Source organism: Artemia franciscana, chromosome 6 (genome assembly GCF_032884065.1).
Source record: "Artemia franciscana chromosome 6, ASM3288406v1, whole genome shotgun sequence".
Classification (NCBI taxonomy): domain Eukaryota; kingdom Metazoa; phylum Arthropoda; class Branchiopoda; order Anostraca; family Artemiidae; genus Artemia; species Artemia franciscana.
Window position 1 is genome coordinate 20,966,192 of NC_088868.1, and position 17,182 is coordinate 20,983,373.

The following is a 17,182-nucleotide window of genomic DNA, read 5'->3' on the forward strand; positions in this document are numbered from 1 at the left end:
TTTAGAATTTAAAAGATTTTTCGGTATATATATGACTGTTCATATTATTGACTTACCAATAAAGTGAACATACCACTCAATACCTTTTCTTATGATCTTTACGAATAAAATAATCGCTTTTATCGTAAAACTTATATATGAGCACTTTTTTAGCTCTTAAAAATGACGAATTTTCAGTTAGAGTATGAGTTATCAGTCGTTTTCCTACAAAATAATACTATGTTTTCTCAAACGTTTTCGACAAAATAATTCTACATTTTTCACCAAAATTATTTATAATAAGGTTAGTTTAGGTTAGGTCAAAAAGTGCTTAAATTTGAATTTGCGATAGAAGGGATTATTAGATTCGTAAAGAGCATAAAAAAGGCATCGAGTGGTATGTTCACTTTACTGGTAAGACAGTAATTTGAACAATTCTTATATCTTACCGCCTTTTCTTTGTCGTCCGGATATGCACTTTTGGGGTTCCTCTCTTTTAGTATTTATCCTTGTATTTCGCAAATTCGTACTTCATAACAACTGTCCAGCAAATTTAAGAATGAACAAGTTGCGACATCTCTTCCTATTGGCTATAACTGATATTACATCATAAATTTTTGAACAAAACTATCTGTCGTTCGCAAATTACATCATTCCAGAATTGTTTCTCTTGTGGTGAACTTCAGAGAATTTCATGTGCAAAAGAAACGCGTTTCTAGTCAGGTAAAAATTTATGTATGGTCTTGTTAATGTGAAAAATATAGTAGTCCAAGTCTTATTACATATGTAGTTGAATATAAAAGGTACTTAAGAGGGATGTATCTATTTACGCTGAATAGGGGAACTTCCGTATTCACCCAAATTTCTGGCTTATAGTAGATTTGACTGCGGCAAATCTTAGGTTGATAAAAATCCAAGTTGACTCGCAATTGAAAGCCCATGAATCCTCGCTGCAATATACCTAATCTATTCTAGTAATAGAATAGGGGTTCAATGGCATTGTGTATAACTTGAATTTATTCTCTCTTAGAGCCTAGCAAGTTATAATGACAGGTTCACTTCGTTTCTTGATCTTATTTTGTTATCAATATATTTAGTTTCTATCTTTTCTTCCGAGATGCGCTGTATTTTATTGATGTATTTTTTTTCTGAATTTTGGATTCATAAGAAAAACAGTAAACGGGTTTAAAAAAAACTGGTAGTTTCTTATAATTTTAATGTTTTAATAACAGCATAATAATTTAACTATAGTAAGATAAAAATCCGTCTCTTATTTCCATTGCACATTTTTGCTGTTTTGCAAAGTTTGTACTGTGTAGTATTGAGCTCTTTGCGTGGATCTTAGAATCGTGGATAATTTTTTTTTCATGAGAGAAACGTTCTTCTGATATATAAAGAAGAGCCGTTAAGTTTTAGCTTCAATAAGTTTTAGCCCTAACTATTAAAAATAGCTTTGTATAACAAGCGAGATCAACTTGAGAATTAGAAAATTGAGGGAAAGCGGATGTTCAGAACATGCAAGGGCAAAAAAACCCCTTCTATATTGCTATTTTTATGCTCATTTATAGTTTTTTTCCGTATTTTTGAAGATTTACCCAGCCCTTAGTCTCGTATAGCCCTAGGCAATGTAAAAAAGACTATCATAATAATTGACGAAAATAGTTCAAAACAAATAAAGAGAAAAAACATAGAAATATAGTTCATTGAATCTTGCTGCTTATAATAAAGTAAGTTTCCATAATCTTCATTAATATTTTATAAGCCTAGGGCTAAATGTGGGGGCTGGGGATTGATTGTCAAAAATACAAAGAAACGTAAAATGAACATAAAATTAGTCTATCTAAGAAATGTCTTGTTCTAACATTTCTCCTTTTGGAGAGCAGCTCTCCTAGACTTTCAATCGAAAATTGACCCATTTTTGTCTTCCAACCCCTTATGTTGTTTACCCTTGCAATTCGCGAAATTGCGTAATTTCATAACATGTATCCAGCAGGTAATGAAGAAACTTGCTTCACGAAATAATCGCTAATGAATTGATCAATTCGTAAACACTTTCTTTTGCCATAAACTTCATAGAATTTCATGAACAAAAGAAAGCAGAATGTAGAATTTAAGCACACGTTATAAATCGCGCAAGGTTTCATTCTGTTCGTGAGTTATTTTTAAAGTCGGGCTTCTATGTTGTTTCAGAATTGTTTATTCTATTTAATTCTCTGTGGAAACGGAAACATCCAACTGTAATTTTATTATAGTTCGAAAATTGCCAATAACCAAAATTTTGGTTTTTATGACTACCTATGAACTATTGCTTGAGAGCTTTCATAGACGAGCTTGGACACTGCTACATCAAAAAACTCTAAACGACAATTTATGAATAAGATGATATGAAGTTTTGCGAAGGATTTCCGAATGCACAATTCTTTTAGAAAAGTAATGTAATTTTCCGTCTCGATTTTTAAAGCAAAAGAATAAAAGAAGTTTCATTTAAAATCTCAGTTAAGAATAAGCTAAGCTTGCAATAACAGCAACGATCATTCTTTTATCTTCTGGTGGGTATTGGCGTAGGCAGTATCCTGTCTATGGAGGAGCCGATTTTGTCATAAAAGGGGAGAGCTGAAGTTCCATCAACAGTTCACAAAACCTCACATCACCAGCAAGTTCTATCTTACTTTTTGAAATCTTTATTCACCGAAAACCATAAATCATCAGTTAGTATTCAGCGTTAATCTTCTTGGATTACTATACATTTATTTTATTGCAATACTATAATATAATAAACCCACTATCCTACTTCCAACTTCCAGAAAACATTATTACCATAAAAGTGATTTGACGCAAATCACGTTACAGATAACAGCTTCTTGTTCTAAGAATTCTATTCAAAAGTTTAAAAGTTGAGCGATATCAAATATTAATATTGATTTAACTATATATAGGACCAATATAGAAACGTAAATATCGATATCCAAAACGATATTTGGAAATTCCTGTTTATTCCAGCTTTTTCCACCATCTATCAGTGAACTTCCGACAGAAAAATTCCAACATACGAAAAGTTTTCGTTAATCTAATGTAAACTTGAAGTTCCAGGGGGCAGCTGCCCCTGCTCCCCCAGTCCTTTCCTTTTTTTATTTAAAATATACTTATTTATATCCTATCTTTGTATACCTTTCACTTTTGTATACCTTTCACTTTTGTATACCTTTCACTTTTTTATACCCTTTTATGCTCGGACGAAAAGATCATGGTTTCTTGTGACGGAAGACAAAATTATTTCAACTTAGTTAAGCTTCCTATATTTCAGGAAATACAGTATCGAATCCAACTCCGACGGTGAACCTTTTTGGATAACTAATCACAACTCTTGACTCCCTCCGCCCTGAAAACGGATTGCTGTTACAATTGTATAAACATAACTAAGGACAATCAAAATGGGTCCGAATACTGCAGTAAGATCTGAAGGAACTCCATTTTACGCCAAGCTGCTAACAGCTGGCGCGGCTGGATGCATCGCAGATTTTGCAACATTCCCCTTCGATACTGCCAAAGTCCGTTTGCAGGTAAGATTTGAACGATTTTTTTTATCGATAAACAAGATCATAATAGAAAAAATACATTTTTTTTTTCATTAGTTGCAACTGATGCACATGTGGTCGCGTGGGGCAGAGTTAATTAGCATAATAATGATAGAGGACTGCAAGAAAGCCTACTGAAGCCTCCTCGCACCTTAAGAGCGAATATGTGTGCTAAAATTATCAGTAAAAGTAACCGTTGTTGTAAAATTTTAAGCGAATACACTTCCCTGTGGAAGGTACGTAAGGCTTGGGAGTTTCATGCACTAGAAAAACCTATCACTCATGTCTAGTTAGCTATAGGTATCTGCCAGATAAGTTTCAATCTGGTCTCAAGACCTTCGTGCAAGTTTTAGAGAAGAGAGGTACGCGTCTTAAAACTCGCTCCCATATCCTATTGACCCACGTTTCCCCCAAAGTAAAAAAAGGAAATAATGGCGGGGGAAAGTAAACCCAATGAATTATTTCTTAAGAACTCTTTACAGAGGATCTCAAGGAATTAATTTCATAAAAACTCCTTGAAGAGGATATCAAGAAATAATTTTTTAAAACTCTGAGAGGAGAGGAACTTCGGAAAGTATTTCAATGCAGTTATGTTTTTACCAAATTCTCCAACTGAGGCTCATTTTTGCAGTCTTTTAAGAGTTAACGAAGGGGAGTGAACACTGACAAGAATGTAAAAACGCAAACTACACGGAAAAATAAAAATTAAAAGGGAAAACCGAGATCTTTGAAAAGGTGTAGACTTGAAGTCGTCTTCTTTCCTTGTTATTTGCCAGGCTAGAGTAAAATTTATGTTGGGGTTTCAATGTTGTTTTTTTTTCGTTTGTTTTTGTAGGAAAACATTGTTTCAAATTACTCTTGTGGTTATATTGAAAATTTGTTCCAAACCTGGGTACAAGTCCAATATATATTATCTGTTTGTTTAATAATTAAACTATCCTAACTAAATATTTTTGTTCTTTGCAGGTTCAGGGAGAAAATGTTGCACCTCGTGCAAAGGCTGTCCATACACCCTACAAAGTGTCTCTGATCTCTGCCGGTCTTGCTCCGCCAAAGACGGTTCAGGTGACTCCGCGAGGTCCCGGGCCACGATACAGGGGAACTGTGGGCACCATTATGACCATTGCTAGAGAAGAAGGTCCAAAGTAAGTTTTATTGACCTTATTAAATTAAGCTCAAAAGAGACTAAATCCCTAAAATTACAAGTCAAAATATTTTCAGGTGTGCCAAGTTACAAAAATAAACAGAAGAAGTTTTTAATCTAGATCCTTTATAGCTTGTAATCTGAATCCGTTGTTCAGATTAAAGGATTCCCTTTTGATAATGCATATAATTACTTTCTGTATCAGAAACTAATTTGTAATTAGAAATTAATATATGCTAGTCACAAGATTAAACCATTGAATCTAGAGAAAAAAATGTAATAGGGTTAGTATGAGAATAAATTCTTCCATTAGACGTCTGTATATAGAGTTGATATTTAAATTTGGATTGAGGTGTACTTATTTTTTTCAGGAGTTTATACAATGGCCTAACAGCAGGGCTTCAACGTCAAGCGGCATTTGCATCAATTCGTATTGGCTGTTATGATACTATCAAAACTCTCTACCAATCTTCATTTCAAGGTAATTTCTTTAATATCCTCGCATAGTAGTCAGGCTATTTCTTTTTTCTGATCATAAGAAAACCAGTGGCATGTATAGCCTAAATTTAGGATGTCTTAGAATAGCTTGCTCTGAAGTTTACCATAAATATTTTTCACATTTACAAAACGTTAACTCACAGGTTAGTTTAATAAGTTAATCTAAGAAGAAGCAATTACTTACTTTGATGATTGACTAAATGAAAAATATTGAAATTATTATTTAGTGTCACTACTAGAGATATGTAGTTTTGAAACCTCCGTAAGATAATTGAAGGCTGTACAGTGTTCTGTTCCAAGGACAATCTAAATTTTCAGTAGTTAAACAAATAAAAGCCAAGAGATCATATAGCAATGGTGACGATATCGGAACCTAGAGTTAGACTCGGTACTAGTTATCGATTTTGCTGTTCTTTGTTCAAGTAAGGTCGAGTTTGTAGGTTGGTCTTGTAGCCTACATTTTGAGGTGGGGGAGGAGGTTCAAATTAAGGGCCAAACCAAAAATTTCAAACAGCAAATGTGAAAGTAGCCCGATCCGCATTGAAAATGGGGCATCTAAGGCACGGGATCTTTCTATATATCAAGTTTCATTAAGATCCGATCACCCATTCATAAGATAAATATACCTCAATTTTAACAATTTCCTCTCCCTCCAGCCCCCAGATGGTCGAATCGGGCAAACGACTGTTCTCAAGACAATTTGTGCAGGTCCCTGATACGCCTACCATTTTTCATCGTCCTAGCACGTTCAGAAGCACCGAACTCGCCAAAGCACTGGAAATCCCCCCTAACTCCCCCAAAGAGAGTGGATCCGGTCCAGTTATGTCAATCCCGTATCTAGGACTTGCGCTTATTCTTCCCACCAAGTTTCATTCCGATCTCTCCACTCTAAGCGTTTTCCAAGATTTATGGTTCCCCCATCAACTTCCCCCAATGTTACCAGATCTGGTCGAGATTTAAAATAAGAGTTCTGAGACATGAGATCTTTTAAAATATCAAATTTCATTAAGATCTGAGCACCCATTCATAAGTTAAAAATGCCTTATTTTTTTCTAATTTTCTGAATTAACCGTCCCTCCTCCCCATCCTCCCACAACCCCTAGGTGGTCAAATCGCGGAAGCAACTTCCTAATTAAATCTGGTCCGGTCCCTGAAACGCCCACCAACTTTCCTCATCCTAGCTTACCTGGAAGTGCCCGAACTAGTAAAACCGGGACCGACAGACTGACATACAGAAATTGCGGTCGATGTATGGCACTTGACCGACAGGAGGGTGCCATAAAATGGGGAACGCTAAATGTTTTATTCGGGTTACGAGCTTGTGTATGTGACTAGTAAAAATCAAAGAAGAGTTTCAGTAAATCATTTTGTCTATCACTGATTCAATTATTAATTTCAGGTGATGCCAGCTCATCTGATGGTGCTAGCATTCCTATAAGAGTATGCGCTGGTATGTCTACTGGCGCATTGGCAGTATTGGTTGCTCAGCCAACGGAAGTTGTCAAAGTCCGCTTTCAGGCAGCGGCTCGAAGTGGAGGTGCCAAATATTCTTCTACCCTTGGTGCATACAAGTGTATTGCCAAGAATGAAGGATTCCAAGGACTTTGGAGAGGTAGGCTACCCTTATTACTATACTTATTTGACACAAAGGAATTGACTAAATTGGGATCTCCTACGCCTAAAGCTAGAAATGGGAATGTTTAGACCTAGAATTTCTTGAAACTATAATCAGAGTAAACATTGAAACACTAATAGCAAGCTTGGAATTCACAAATAGTTCTAAATCCTAGTGTTTTAAGATTTTTGACTAGAATTGCATGAGAGTATTGCTGATTGATCACTTATCTTATTGGCAGTATTGTTTTTTGTTTATGGGTCATTCCCACCACCCTGACAAAAATATTAGCTACAACTTTACTAACAATTTCTTTCCACGAGTGAATTGGATATTGTTGCTAAAAAATTAAAAATCAACTGATTCAAAAAATTTGTTTGAAATTGTTTATAAATTTTAAGCTAAATAGACCACAATTAATAAAAAAAGAGGTTAAAATACAAATTTTTCAAAAAGGGAATGTTGCCTCTTAAATCATTTTGTGAGCCCCTAGTGTCCACTGACCGTCACAGGAACTCACAAACGAGTGAGTGTGGGAACTCACTCGTTTGTGAGTTCCCACAGGGGGCTAGCTATCATTGAGAGCTGCAGAAAATATGGGGTTCAGTAGTAGTTTTGACTGAAAAGACGTAAGAAATTTTACATCCCTTCTGTTGGTAAGTTTGTCAATCAAAGCAGTTGACACTTCATTGAAACTGAATATCAGGGCGGGTAAACTAAAGTGCAACTACTCTATACATTATGAAGCAGGTCTTAAGAATCTTTTTTTTAACGTATTTCCTTCTCAACCGCCTTAATTCTGTAATTGCAAAAAAATGTAAGGAGGGGGGCAATTTTTTCCTCATCAAAATACCAAATAAAAGTGCATTTTTGAAATCAAGTAATGGGGCGATATCCAGGAGGCACAACAAAAAAGCGTAATACCATGCAATACTCTGGATTTTAGGTTCTTATATCTCTGTAGGTCTGAATTCCTTTGGCACTGGCCTATGGGGTAGTTTAGACCAAGCATCAAAAAATGCTTAATCTAGCTTTAAACGCAAAATTAACATACCATAGTCTAATTCAGATATTGAAAACAGTCGAACTTGTTTTTTACTATCAAGCTTTAGATCTGCCAACAAGAGCAAAATTTTCCCTGGTTGATGTTACGCTGAGCTTGTGTAAGAAGTATATGACCTGTTTCCTTGATGATAAGACTTCAAAGGCGGTATATTTATATAAATATTAATGAGGAAGCGCAATGGACCACTATTTTTGCGTTTTTACATTAAAAACGAGCTGGGATTAATTAAAAAAAAAGTATCTGGTCATAAGAGCGAGCCTGAAGCTTAAAACGAGCAACAGTATTAAGGTTACTTAATGAATTGTAATTTTTTCTCCAAATTATCAGGGGGCGACTATCCCTCGTTGCCCTCCCCCCAAACGACACCACTGGTTCAAAGAATAACATTTACTACGGAAGGAAAGCCAATTTAATCGTACTAATTTTGGCCTTAAACATACTTTGAATATTTTGTTATTTTCAGGAACTTTCCCTAATGTCGCTCGCAATTCTATCGTCAGTGTTGCCGAAATTGTGTGCTACGATGTTTTCAAGGACTTAATAATTCGAAATCGAATCCTTGATAATGGTATACCGTGCCACTTTTCTGCAGCCGTGATGGCAGGTTTCAGCGCTACTGTAGTCGCTTCGCCTGTTGACGTAGTCAAGACAAGATTTATGAATTCCACTGGAAAGTACAAAAATGCTATTGATTGTGCTGTGAAAACGGCGGTGAAGGAGGGACCAACCGCTTTTTACAAAGGGTAAGTGCTGTTTTTGTTAAACTTTTCACTCTAAAAGTCAGCAACCATTGGATAAGAATTTTTACTTTTCTGGCCATTCAGTGTTTATTGGCTATTCTATTCTTTTTTTTAAGGCTTGTCTTCCCTATAAAAAAAATGCAATTCTGCAGCAAGTTTAAAGCTGCATTTTATGCAGCTTGTATTTATACCATTGTATTTACCCCATATTTATACCAGGATAACATTTATATTATTGAATTTATTAGTTTTTGATGTGTCCATTAACCGGGTCAGTATTATGATATTATTTACTTTTACTTAGAAAATGATCTACTTGCAGGAAAAATTGTTGTTTTTTTGCTGCATATTCTCCCCTTATTTTCAACATATATGTCTAAAAAACGAAACAAATTTCAAAAATATAAGTAGTTATGGGTAAAGCTTAATTTCAGCTGCCGGATGACGGGAACATTTTGGTTTCAGATTAAAACATTAAAACGATAGGTTTACGAAAAAAAAAACTAATAGCTTTCACTTGGTACACAATCCTTAATCCAATTTAAATGAAACGCTCTTGGTTTTATAGGTTTCTTGGTGTTTGTGCCCAAGAGGCTTCGGAATGAGTTGGAGGCAAACTGATAGTTTTATGTCACTTGGACCACAAATACAAACTTCTATTTAAAGGGAAGGAAATATTTGTTAAGCAAATCAACAAAATATCTAGAGGGATTGCAGGGGTATTTTGAATCGGAGTATGCTGTCGAAATTGGGTAAAAACTTCTTAAAAAACCTGCCTTTCCGTAATTCTAAACTTGTATATTACGTTCGAAATTTTCGCGAAATATTGTCCTAGCCACAGTGGATATGGGTATAATCACGCACCAAGTGCATGATAAAATATGTTTTTTGGCAGCACCTCATAAACACGCAAGTGACATAGACTAATATCAAAAATTTGGACATCTTGAAAAATCCGGGAAAAATCTATTTATGGATTCAAAGCATTAGAAGGACTAAATTTGTTGTATTGCATTTTAGGAGGAAAATAATAACAAATAATTCATAAACATTACTAAAGAGTACTAGAAGAGATTCAAACATTACCCAACTTGTTCTTAGAATGGCAGACTGTATCGGTTTGAATTTAACAACTAATCAAAAGAATATAAAAACATACAATTTTCATCGGATATCTGAAACTTGACTTTCTGGAAAAAAACATCTGAAAAAAAATCCTTTTATAGTTGGAAAATTAACAATTTGCAATTTTTTAGGTTCATGCCAGCTTTCAGCCGCCTGGTTTCATGGAATATTTGCATGTGGATCACCTACGAACAAATTAAGAAGGTTGTTGATCAGTCCTTCCATTCCTGAAGAATCTTAACTTTATATTACGAAACGATTTTTTTTTTACCGTTTAATCGTTACCTGATTTTTTTTTATGCTTAATCAACAATTCAAAAAAAATAAAAAAAAATCGAAAATTAAATATTCTTTATTAAATTGTTTCTATTTTTTACCTATAATGCTACTCGATGGATTGGCCAGAAAGCAGTTTCAGAGCTATACAAAAATCAAGACGACAGTACAAGCATATGCTTTCTGCAGTTGCAGTTTCTACAATACCTTTTGTAAAAAAAAATGGCGTTAAGTAATAGTTTCAAATGCACGAGACCAGAAAAGCAGTCCTGTGATTCCACCAATCAAAAGATTTTATATATGAATCACTCCTAGAAGGGATCAGAAGTGTGGAACACATTTCTTAATTATTAATCGAAAAAAAAATTTTGGTTGATCCATCCTCTTCCTTCCTAAAACTTTGGTGTTCTTCTCTTAAAACTATATATAACAATTTTTTTGCACGAGTGTTAATGGGGGTAGCGGAGGAGGGTATCAAAGGGTATTTGAATTGCTTTGATTGATTCACGCACTAGATTTTTGAAATAGTGGGGGGGGGGGAAATCTTCATTGAAAAATACTTGTTATTTTCGTTTAAAAAATTCACAAATAACAAATTGCCTCCCTCCCGTATATTATTGATAAATACACTTTCCCTCACTATATTTTCATAAACTGATGAACTGTCATGAACTGAAAGGGTTTGTGCCATCGTCCCGGCCAATGTTGAAAAAAGACCTACAAATTTCTTCAATTTAATTTCCTTGTTCCTTAACCCTTTTTCTTATTTGTACCCCTCCTCGAACAAATCTGCATATCTGCCTAATTTTGAGAATTTGTGTTAAGGGCCAAGGCGGGTAAATTCTAGATTTAAATTTTATACTTTCGAGAAACTGTCCTACTCAGTACGATAATCAACAGTTACTTGATCAATCAAATATTGATAGGAAGGGTAATGTTGGGAGTCGAAAGCATTGCTAATAGTAAGGAACAGTTACTGTTCACCTGCCGCTGAAGTCCCCCTGCCGCTGAAGTCCCCCTGCCACGGAAGTCCTGCCAGGGAAAATTCCCTCTGCTGAAAATTCATCAGGAAATTCCTTCTTCGGAAAATTCTTCCCGGAAAACTCACTTTGGAAAAATTTCCCAGATAATTCCCCCTCATGGAAATTTCTCCCCACATGAAAAATTGATCACCTACAGAGTGATAATTAAAAATAATGAAAAAAAGGAATTTTGGAATATTCTACCAAAATTCTTAAATCTAGGCAGAATATGTAGGGTAGAACGCCTTAGAGTATTCATTTTTACATTTTAGTTCCTTTTTTAGGAAGTTATTATAATAACTAGGCAGGATAAAGTTTATCAATGGGGCTGGGGGATGTATACCAACTCAGAAAAACTTATTAGATATTTCGAAGTTTTTGAACAAAATAGAAATCTCAAAATTTGGTTCGAAATTATAGAAGGGCGAATAGTAGAAAAGGAACAGAGAGAAAGGCTGAATTCCCTCCAGTAGCTTTTGGCCTTTAAAACGGACGTCAATCGAATGATTCTGTTCCCTTTGCATATAGCTCTCCCTTTGAAGTGGGTGGGAAAGAAGTTCTGACACTTCTCGTCCTTTTTTTTAGCAGCATTTGCATGGGAAGTAATTTTTATATTCCTTCTGCAGTGTATTCCTCTTAACCCAACATTTCATAACTTTAGGGCTAATCTGAAAAATTTGGCACATTTGGAGAGAATTTCCAGGGGAAATTGTCGGGGGAATTTTTCTGGTGGAATTTTCGACAGGGAAGAATTTTCCAGGGGAAATAACCTGCGTCCAAATGAAACATGTAAAATAAATATTCATTTTCTGTATTAAGCTCCACAATTCGTTTATATCAGGCTCCTCTTGGTCCAGGTTCTTAAAGCTGAAAGTTTTCAAACCAGCAAGGAGTATCATTTTTGGCCCATGTAACTTTCAAACCAATCGAAAAACGACGTTTCTAACGGAAGTTTGGGGGTCCTCGCCCCCAGGCTTTTTTGTGCATTAGGGCTCTCTTGGCTCAGGGGCTTGTGGGTGTGAATATCAAACCGTTCGCAGTGAAGTTTTATGTTTGGAGGGGGGAGAGGGGGCAAATTTCTCTTTCTTGCTATTTGGGCCTTTTCGATTAGGAATTAAAACAAATGTAAGTTTTGGGCCAAACAAAAGACCTTTAGGGTGCATTTCTGGGGGGGGGCACCCTTGATTTTTTTTTACATTAGAATCCTAGGATAAGAGGTTCACGGAAAAAATTGAACTGATTAGTTTCTTTAGCCCATGTCTGAGCTGCCTAAGATCCTCCTTCGCATTTACAAGAAAAATACTGTCCTCCGATTAGGCAACAATTTTTGAAAGTTTCAAGCCAGACATAAAAAACCTTGGGATCATTTTCTGATCCCATGCATGGGGGTCTGTATCCCACCCAAAAGAATGTCTTTGGCTCTTTAGCACTCTTTTTCGAGGGAACCAAACATTTTGCACGCCCCAGGTACCACGTTTTTCGTACGTATTGGGATTTCCATAGCCCAAGGACTTAAGGATAAGTTTCAAACGGATCGAAAAATATCTGGACCCTTGGAATTAAATTGTGAGAGGCTCATCCTCAAAATAAAACCTATCTTAATCCATTAAGGGCTGATAAACTGGATCCCAGTTAAAATTCGAAGCCTCTCCATATAAAAACATTTTATTGATCCTCCTTGTCCTTTTATCAGGCTCTGTTTCCATGAGAACTAATATTTGTTTCATTCTCTTATCACTTCTCAATTCTGACCACCTTTGGCAAATTACAAGGATGTAAGTCTCAAACCTTTCGGACAAAAATCTCCTATGGCTCTTTCAGGCCCCATTTTTGGTTCCCCTAAACAATTTCTTGGCGAATTAGATCCTCCTCAGGTCACGGCCTAACGGCTGTAATTTTAAATAGAACTGGGACAAAACTTTTCTGGCTATAACTACCTGTAAAGAGAACTAGATCTTTCTATTATCGATCAAATGGGCCCCTTCCAAAGTTCCTAAATATGATACAGGTGTTTATTATCTCAATGTGTAAAAAAATAGTTATTGAAAACAAACAATAAACTACGTAATGTCAATGACCAGCAATAGAGTAACACGGGGGAAGCCGCATAAAAAAGATAAATAAAAAAACCACTTTCTTAATCCCAAAAAGTCCAAAAAGCTGGGAAATTTGGGGGAGGGATATTGGGGTCCCTTTGAGGTAGACATGGACGACCAAAAGCTCCCTTTAAAAAAATGCCATATCAATTGATTCATTGGGGAACACAAGTTCGCCGGTTTACTTTACCAAAGCACGTGCCATAAGCAAAAAAGGGGTAGTAGATTTGTCAATTTTTGATTCATTTACATTTAGTTCACATTATAAATGCGTCCAGTTTACTTTACTCAAGCGTGTGTCATAAGACCAGTTTCATTCAACCAAATTAAAAAATGTATTAATGTAGTAAGTAAGTATGCATATTATGCAGTCGTGGCGACTGAATAAATTATGTATCTGTTTGAGTGCCTATGGCTATACTACTAGAATACCCCACAGGACAATTGCATCCTCGCTGAAATTCCAGAGTGTTTTTTATAGTTGAAAAAAGTTAGAAAGTATAGAGAAATAAGTCTGCGAACCAAGATTAGAATATTGGAAGCTACAGAGATGACAGTGATCAAATATGGTTCCGAACTATGGGAGCTCCAAAAAGTGGAAGAAGATTTGCTAGATGTTTTCCAGAGAAATTGCCTATGGATTGTTTTGGGTACCAAGCTGACTGACCGTATTTCAAACAGTAAGTTGTACGAAAAATGTGGTTCAATCCCGCTTTCTAGGGCTATAATGAAAGAAAGGTTGAGATGGCTAGGTCACGTTCTACGGATGAAGGATGACAGATTACCAACGATTGTCCTTTTTGGCCAACCGTCTGGGGCTACACAGAAAGCAGGTCGTCCTTGTCTGGGTTGGGAGGATGTCATAAATGAAGATTTAAAGGAAATGGGAACTTCCTGGGAGGGTGTAAAGGGGGAGGCTTTAAATAGATTAGGTTGGAGGAGGAGCGTGCGTGGCTGTGTTGACCTCAGGTGGCTTGGTACTACGGCGAGTTCTTATTATTAGTAGTAGTAGTAGCTGAAAGTCTTCTTGGATATTTCTCGAGGACGTTTTCTAATCTTGTCAGAAGTCCTCACTTGAAAAATTTTCCCAAAAATACCACCACCCCAAGTGTATTATTTATTTCAGAATTGTATGAGCGTTCCAAAAAGTGGAAGAAGATTTGCTAGTTGTTTTCTAGAGAAATTGCTTACAGATTGTTTTGGGTTCCCGGTTGATTGACCATATTTCAAACAGTAGGCTCTACAAAAAGCGTGTTTCAATCCTTTTTTTAAGGGCTATAATGAGAAAAAGGCTGAGAGGGCTAGGGCACGTTTTGTGGATGAAGAATGACGAATTACAAAGACTTTTCTCTTCAGCCAACTGTCTAGGGGTAAACGGAAAGCAGGTTGTCAGTGGTTGTGGTGAAGGATGTCGTAAAGAAAGATTTAAGTGAAACGGGAATTTCCCTTGATGTTGTAAAGAGAGAGTCTTTGAATATATTAGCATTGAAGGTAGAAGCTTGCGTAACTGTGTTGGCCTCAGGTGGCTTGGTACTGAGGTGAGTACTTAGTAGTAGAAGTAGTAGCTGAAGTTCTCTAAGAAATTTCTCACGGATGTTTTCTAATCTTGTCAGAAGTCCCCCTACTTGGAAAATTTTCCCAGAAAAACCATCGACCCCAGCATCTTATCTTATGTCAGAATTTAGGTCATGACTCTTAATTTTTTTCCGAAAAAATTAGAGTGTAACCGGTTTTGGAACTGGTAAACACTCGAGTTCCATGTGGACGTTCTACCGCAAAGCTGTGAGTTTTACATTGTAACCACGAATACTATAGGTGAAAAATATCAGAAAATTTCCCAAATTACAGCCCTTTTCCCATGGGCTGCGAAAGGTCATGTTATCCTTAAAAGCATATTTATGGAACCAAATAGCTATTGTAAACAAATGGCTATTTAAAATTTCTATGGGGCGACTTTGGGGGAATGGGGCTGGAAGGAGGGATCTACCTGGCCTCTAACCTTTTTAGTGACTTCAAAAGGGCACTAAAACTATTAATTTCCATTCGAATGGGCCTTCTGCCGATCTTCCTGGAACATTGGTTTGAAACGATCACCCCTGGGAAAAAAAAAACAGAAAGAAATTGACAAGCATCGTAATCCACAAAATATTAAATTCCACATTTTTGTAGATACAAGCTTGAAGCCACTATAGAAGGGTTCTCTGATATGCCAAATCTTTTTGTGTGATTTTTGTTAAGAATCCTTGACTTCTAGGGGGGTTCCCCCCTTTTCCGAAAAAAGGACAAATATTCTCAGGCTCGTACCTTTTGAGGGGTGACCCTAAACTCAATGAATTTTATATACTTGGAATTAGCATAATAAGCCAATTCTTTTCATTTATCAGTTGATATGAAAATTCCGTTTTCTTTTAGATTCGCTTACAATTGAGCTACATCGCTCTTTTCTACAGTTCGTTACCTTTGATAACTGATCCTCGAATGGGGCTGAATGTATAATGCTGAAAACAGAGACAGACCCAAAAGAAATCTAAAATTAACCCTTCAACATCTGGAAGGTATTATTTAGATTGCTCTGCGATTGTTTTCACTTTTCTTTGGTCACCTGGGTTAAAGATAGTTACTCTGATTTAAAAGTTCGGAAGGATTTATTGGTCCCTTGTTATGTCTTCGTCAATTCATCCTAGAATATACGCACAATTTGTGGATTATTTGGAAGGGCCCCCTATTTTCTCACTGTTTTGAATATCTGGTAGCATGAATTAGGAATGACCAGTGATAGTGCTGAGGAATTAGACATCCCTCCCTCTCTCTCTCTCTCTCATGTTTCATGTCTCATTGTTTCCCAGGCATTATTGCCCCCTATTGGCGTCCATGGGGGAAATCCTTGTAAAAAGTTATCTGTTCGGAATATTTGCCTTAAAAACTGTGGAAACGATAACTCAATGATTAGCTTTTGATTTTTCAGACTCCCTCTTCTACCAGTTATTTGGAAAGGTGTATTTTTTTCAAGGATAACCGTCATTCCCGAAGAATCGTTTTACGAATATCTAATTCGAATGTAAGGGGGTTGGGGAGAGAGTAGTAAACTCGATAGAGTGTGAAACTCTACAAAACGGAGCTTTGATATCAATATATGCAACAACATAATTTAATTTTCATGCTAATTCTAAGCAGAGGCGTCACTAGCCAAAGTATGTTTTTTTGGGGGGACGGGGAGAGCCAATAAATTTTAACGGCCGTCTAGTCATTTTACTAATTGATTTGGGCGATATTGCTATTATAATTACTTAATTTTTTTGATGGGGGAAAAAGAGGGGTCTATATCCGGATAGTCAAGGGGCATGGGATATATAATAAAATTTTGTCTAAGCAGAGACGTCACTAGCCAAAATGTCTCTTTGGGGGGGGGAGTGACAGATTTTAATGGCTGTCTAGTCATTTTACTAACTGATTTGGGCGATATTGCTATTATAATTACTTATTTTTTTTATGGGGGGCAAGAGGGGGTCGATATCCGGATAGTCAAGGGGCATGGGATAGCAGAGGCGTCACTAACCAATTTTTTTCTTCTGGGGGGGGGATATATTTTAATGGCTGTCTGGTCATTTTACTAACTAATTTTTGGTGATATTGCTATTATAATTACTTAATTTTTTATGGGGGGCAAGAGGGCTCCATATCTGGATAGTCCCCAACCCCAAATGACACCCCTGCCTATAGTGGGTATAGAGAAGTGACAAACCGGAAAGGGTTTATTACCCTTAACTTGTATTTGAAAAAAATTGTTTTTTTTTTTACAAATTACACAAAAATACCAAAACAATACATTCCATAATACACTATACCCGTAACTTGGCCCTCGTTGGGACCATGTTGCAATGCAGTTGCCAATTTTGCCCTCTCCTCTACTGTTGCTATCTGTGTCTGTAAAACTTTGAAGTACCTGTATACCTAGTCTTAAAAAAATGATTAACAAAAAGTGAAATAACTTTCTACTCTAACATTTAAATTGGTCTAAATGATAGAATATAGTGTCTGACCATGAT

The 17,182-nt window shown here is 36.2% G+C and overlaps 1 protein-coding gene across 1 annotated transcript; it reads left to right on the forward strand.

Moving 5' to 3' along the window:
• The first annotated feature begins 587 nt into the window (after positions 1–587).
• On the forward strand, positions 588–10,102 carry LOC136028174 (dicarboxylate carrier SLC25A8-like). The gene is made up of 7 exons (XM_065705868.1): positions 588–702; positions 3,284–3,539; positions 4,521–4,699; positions 5,070–5,179; positions 6,596–6,808; positions 8,341–8,620; positions 9,874–10,102. The coding sequence occupies exons 2-7, from the start codon at positions 3,411–3,413 to the stop codon at positions 9,971–9,973; spliced, it is 1,011 nt and encodes a 336-aa protein (XP_065561940.1). The 5' UTR covers positions 588–702; positions 3,284–3,410; the 3' UTR covers positions 9,974–10,102.
• Positions 10,103–17,182: the final 7,080 nt, after the last annotated feature.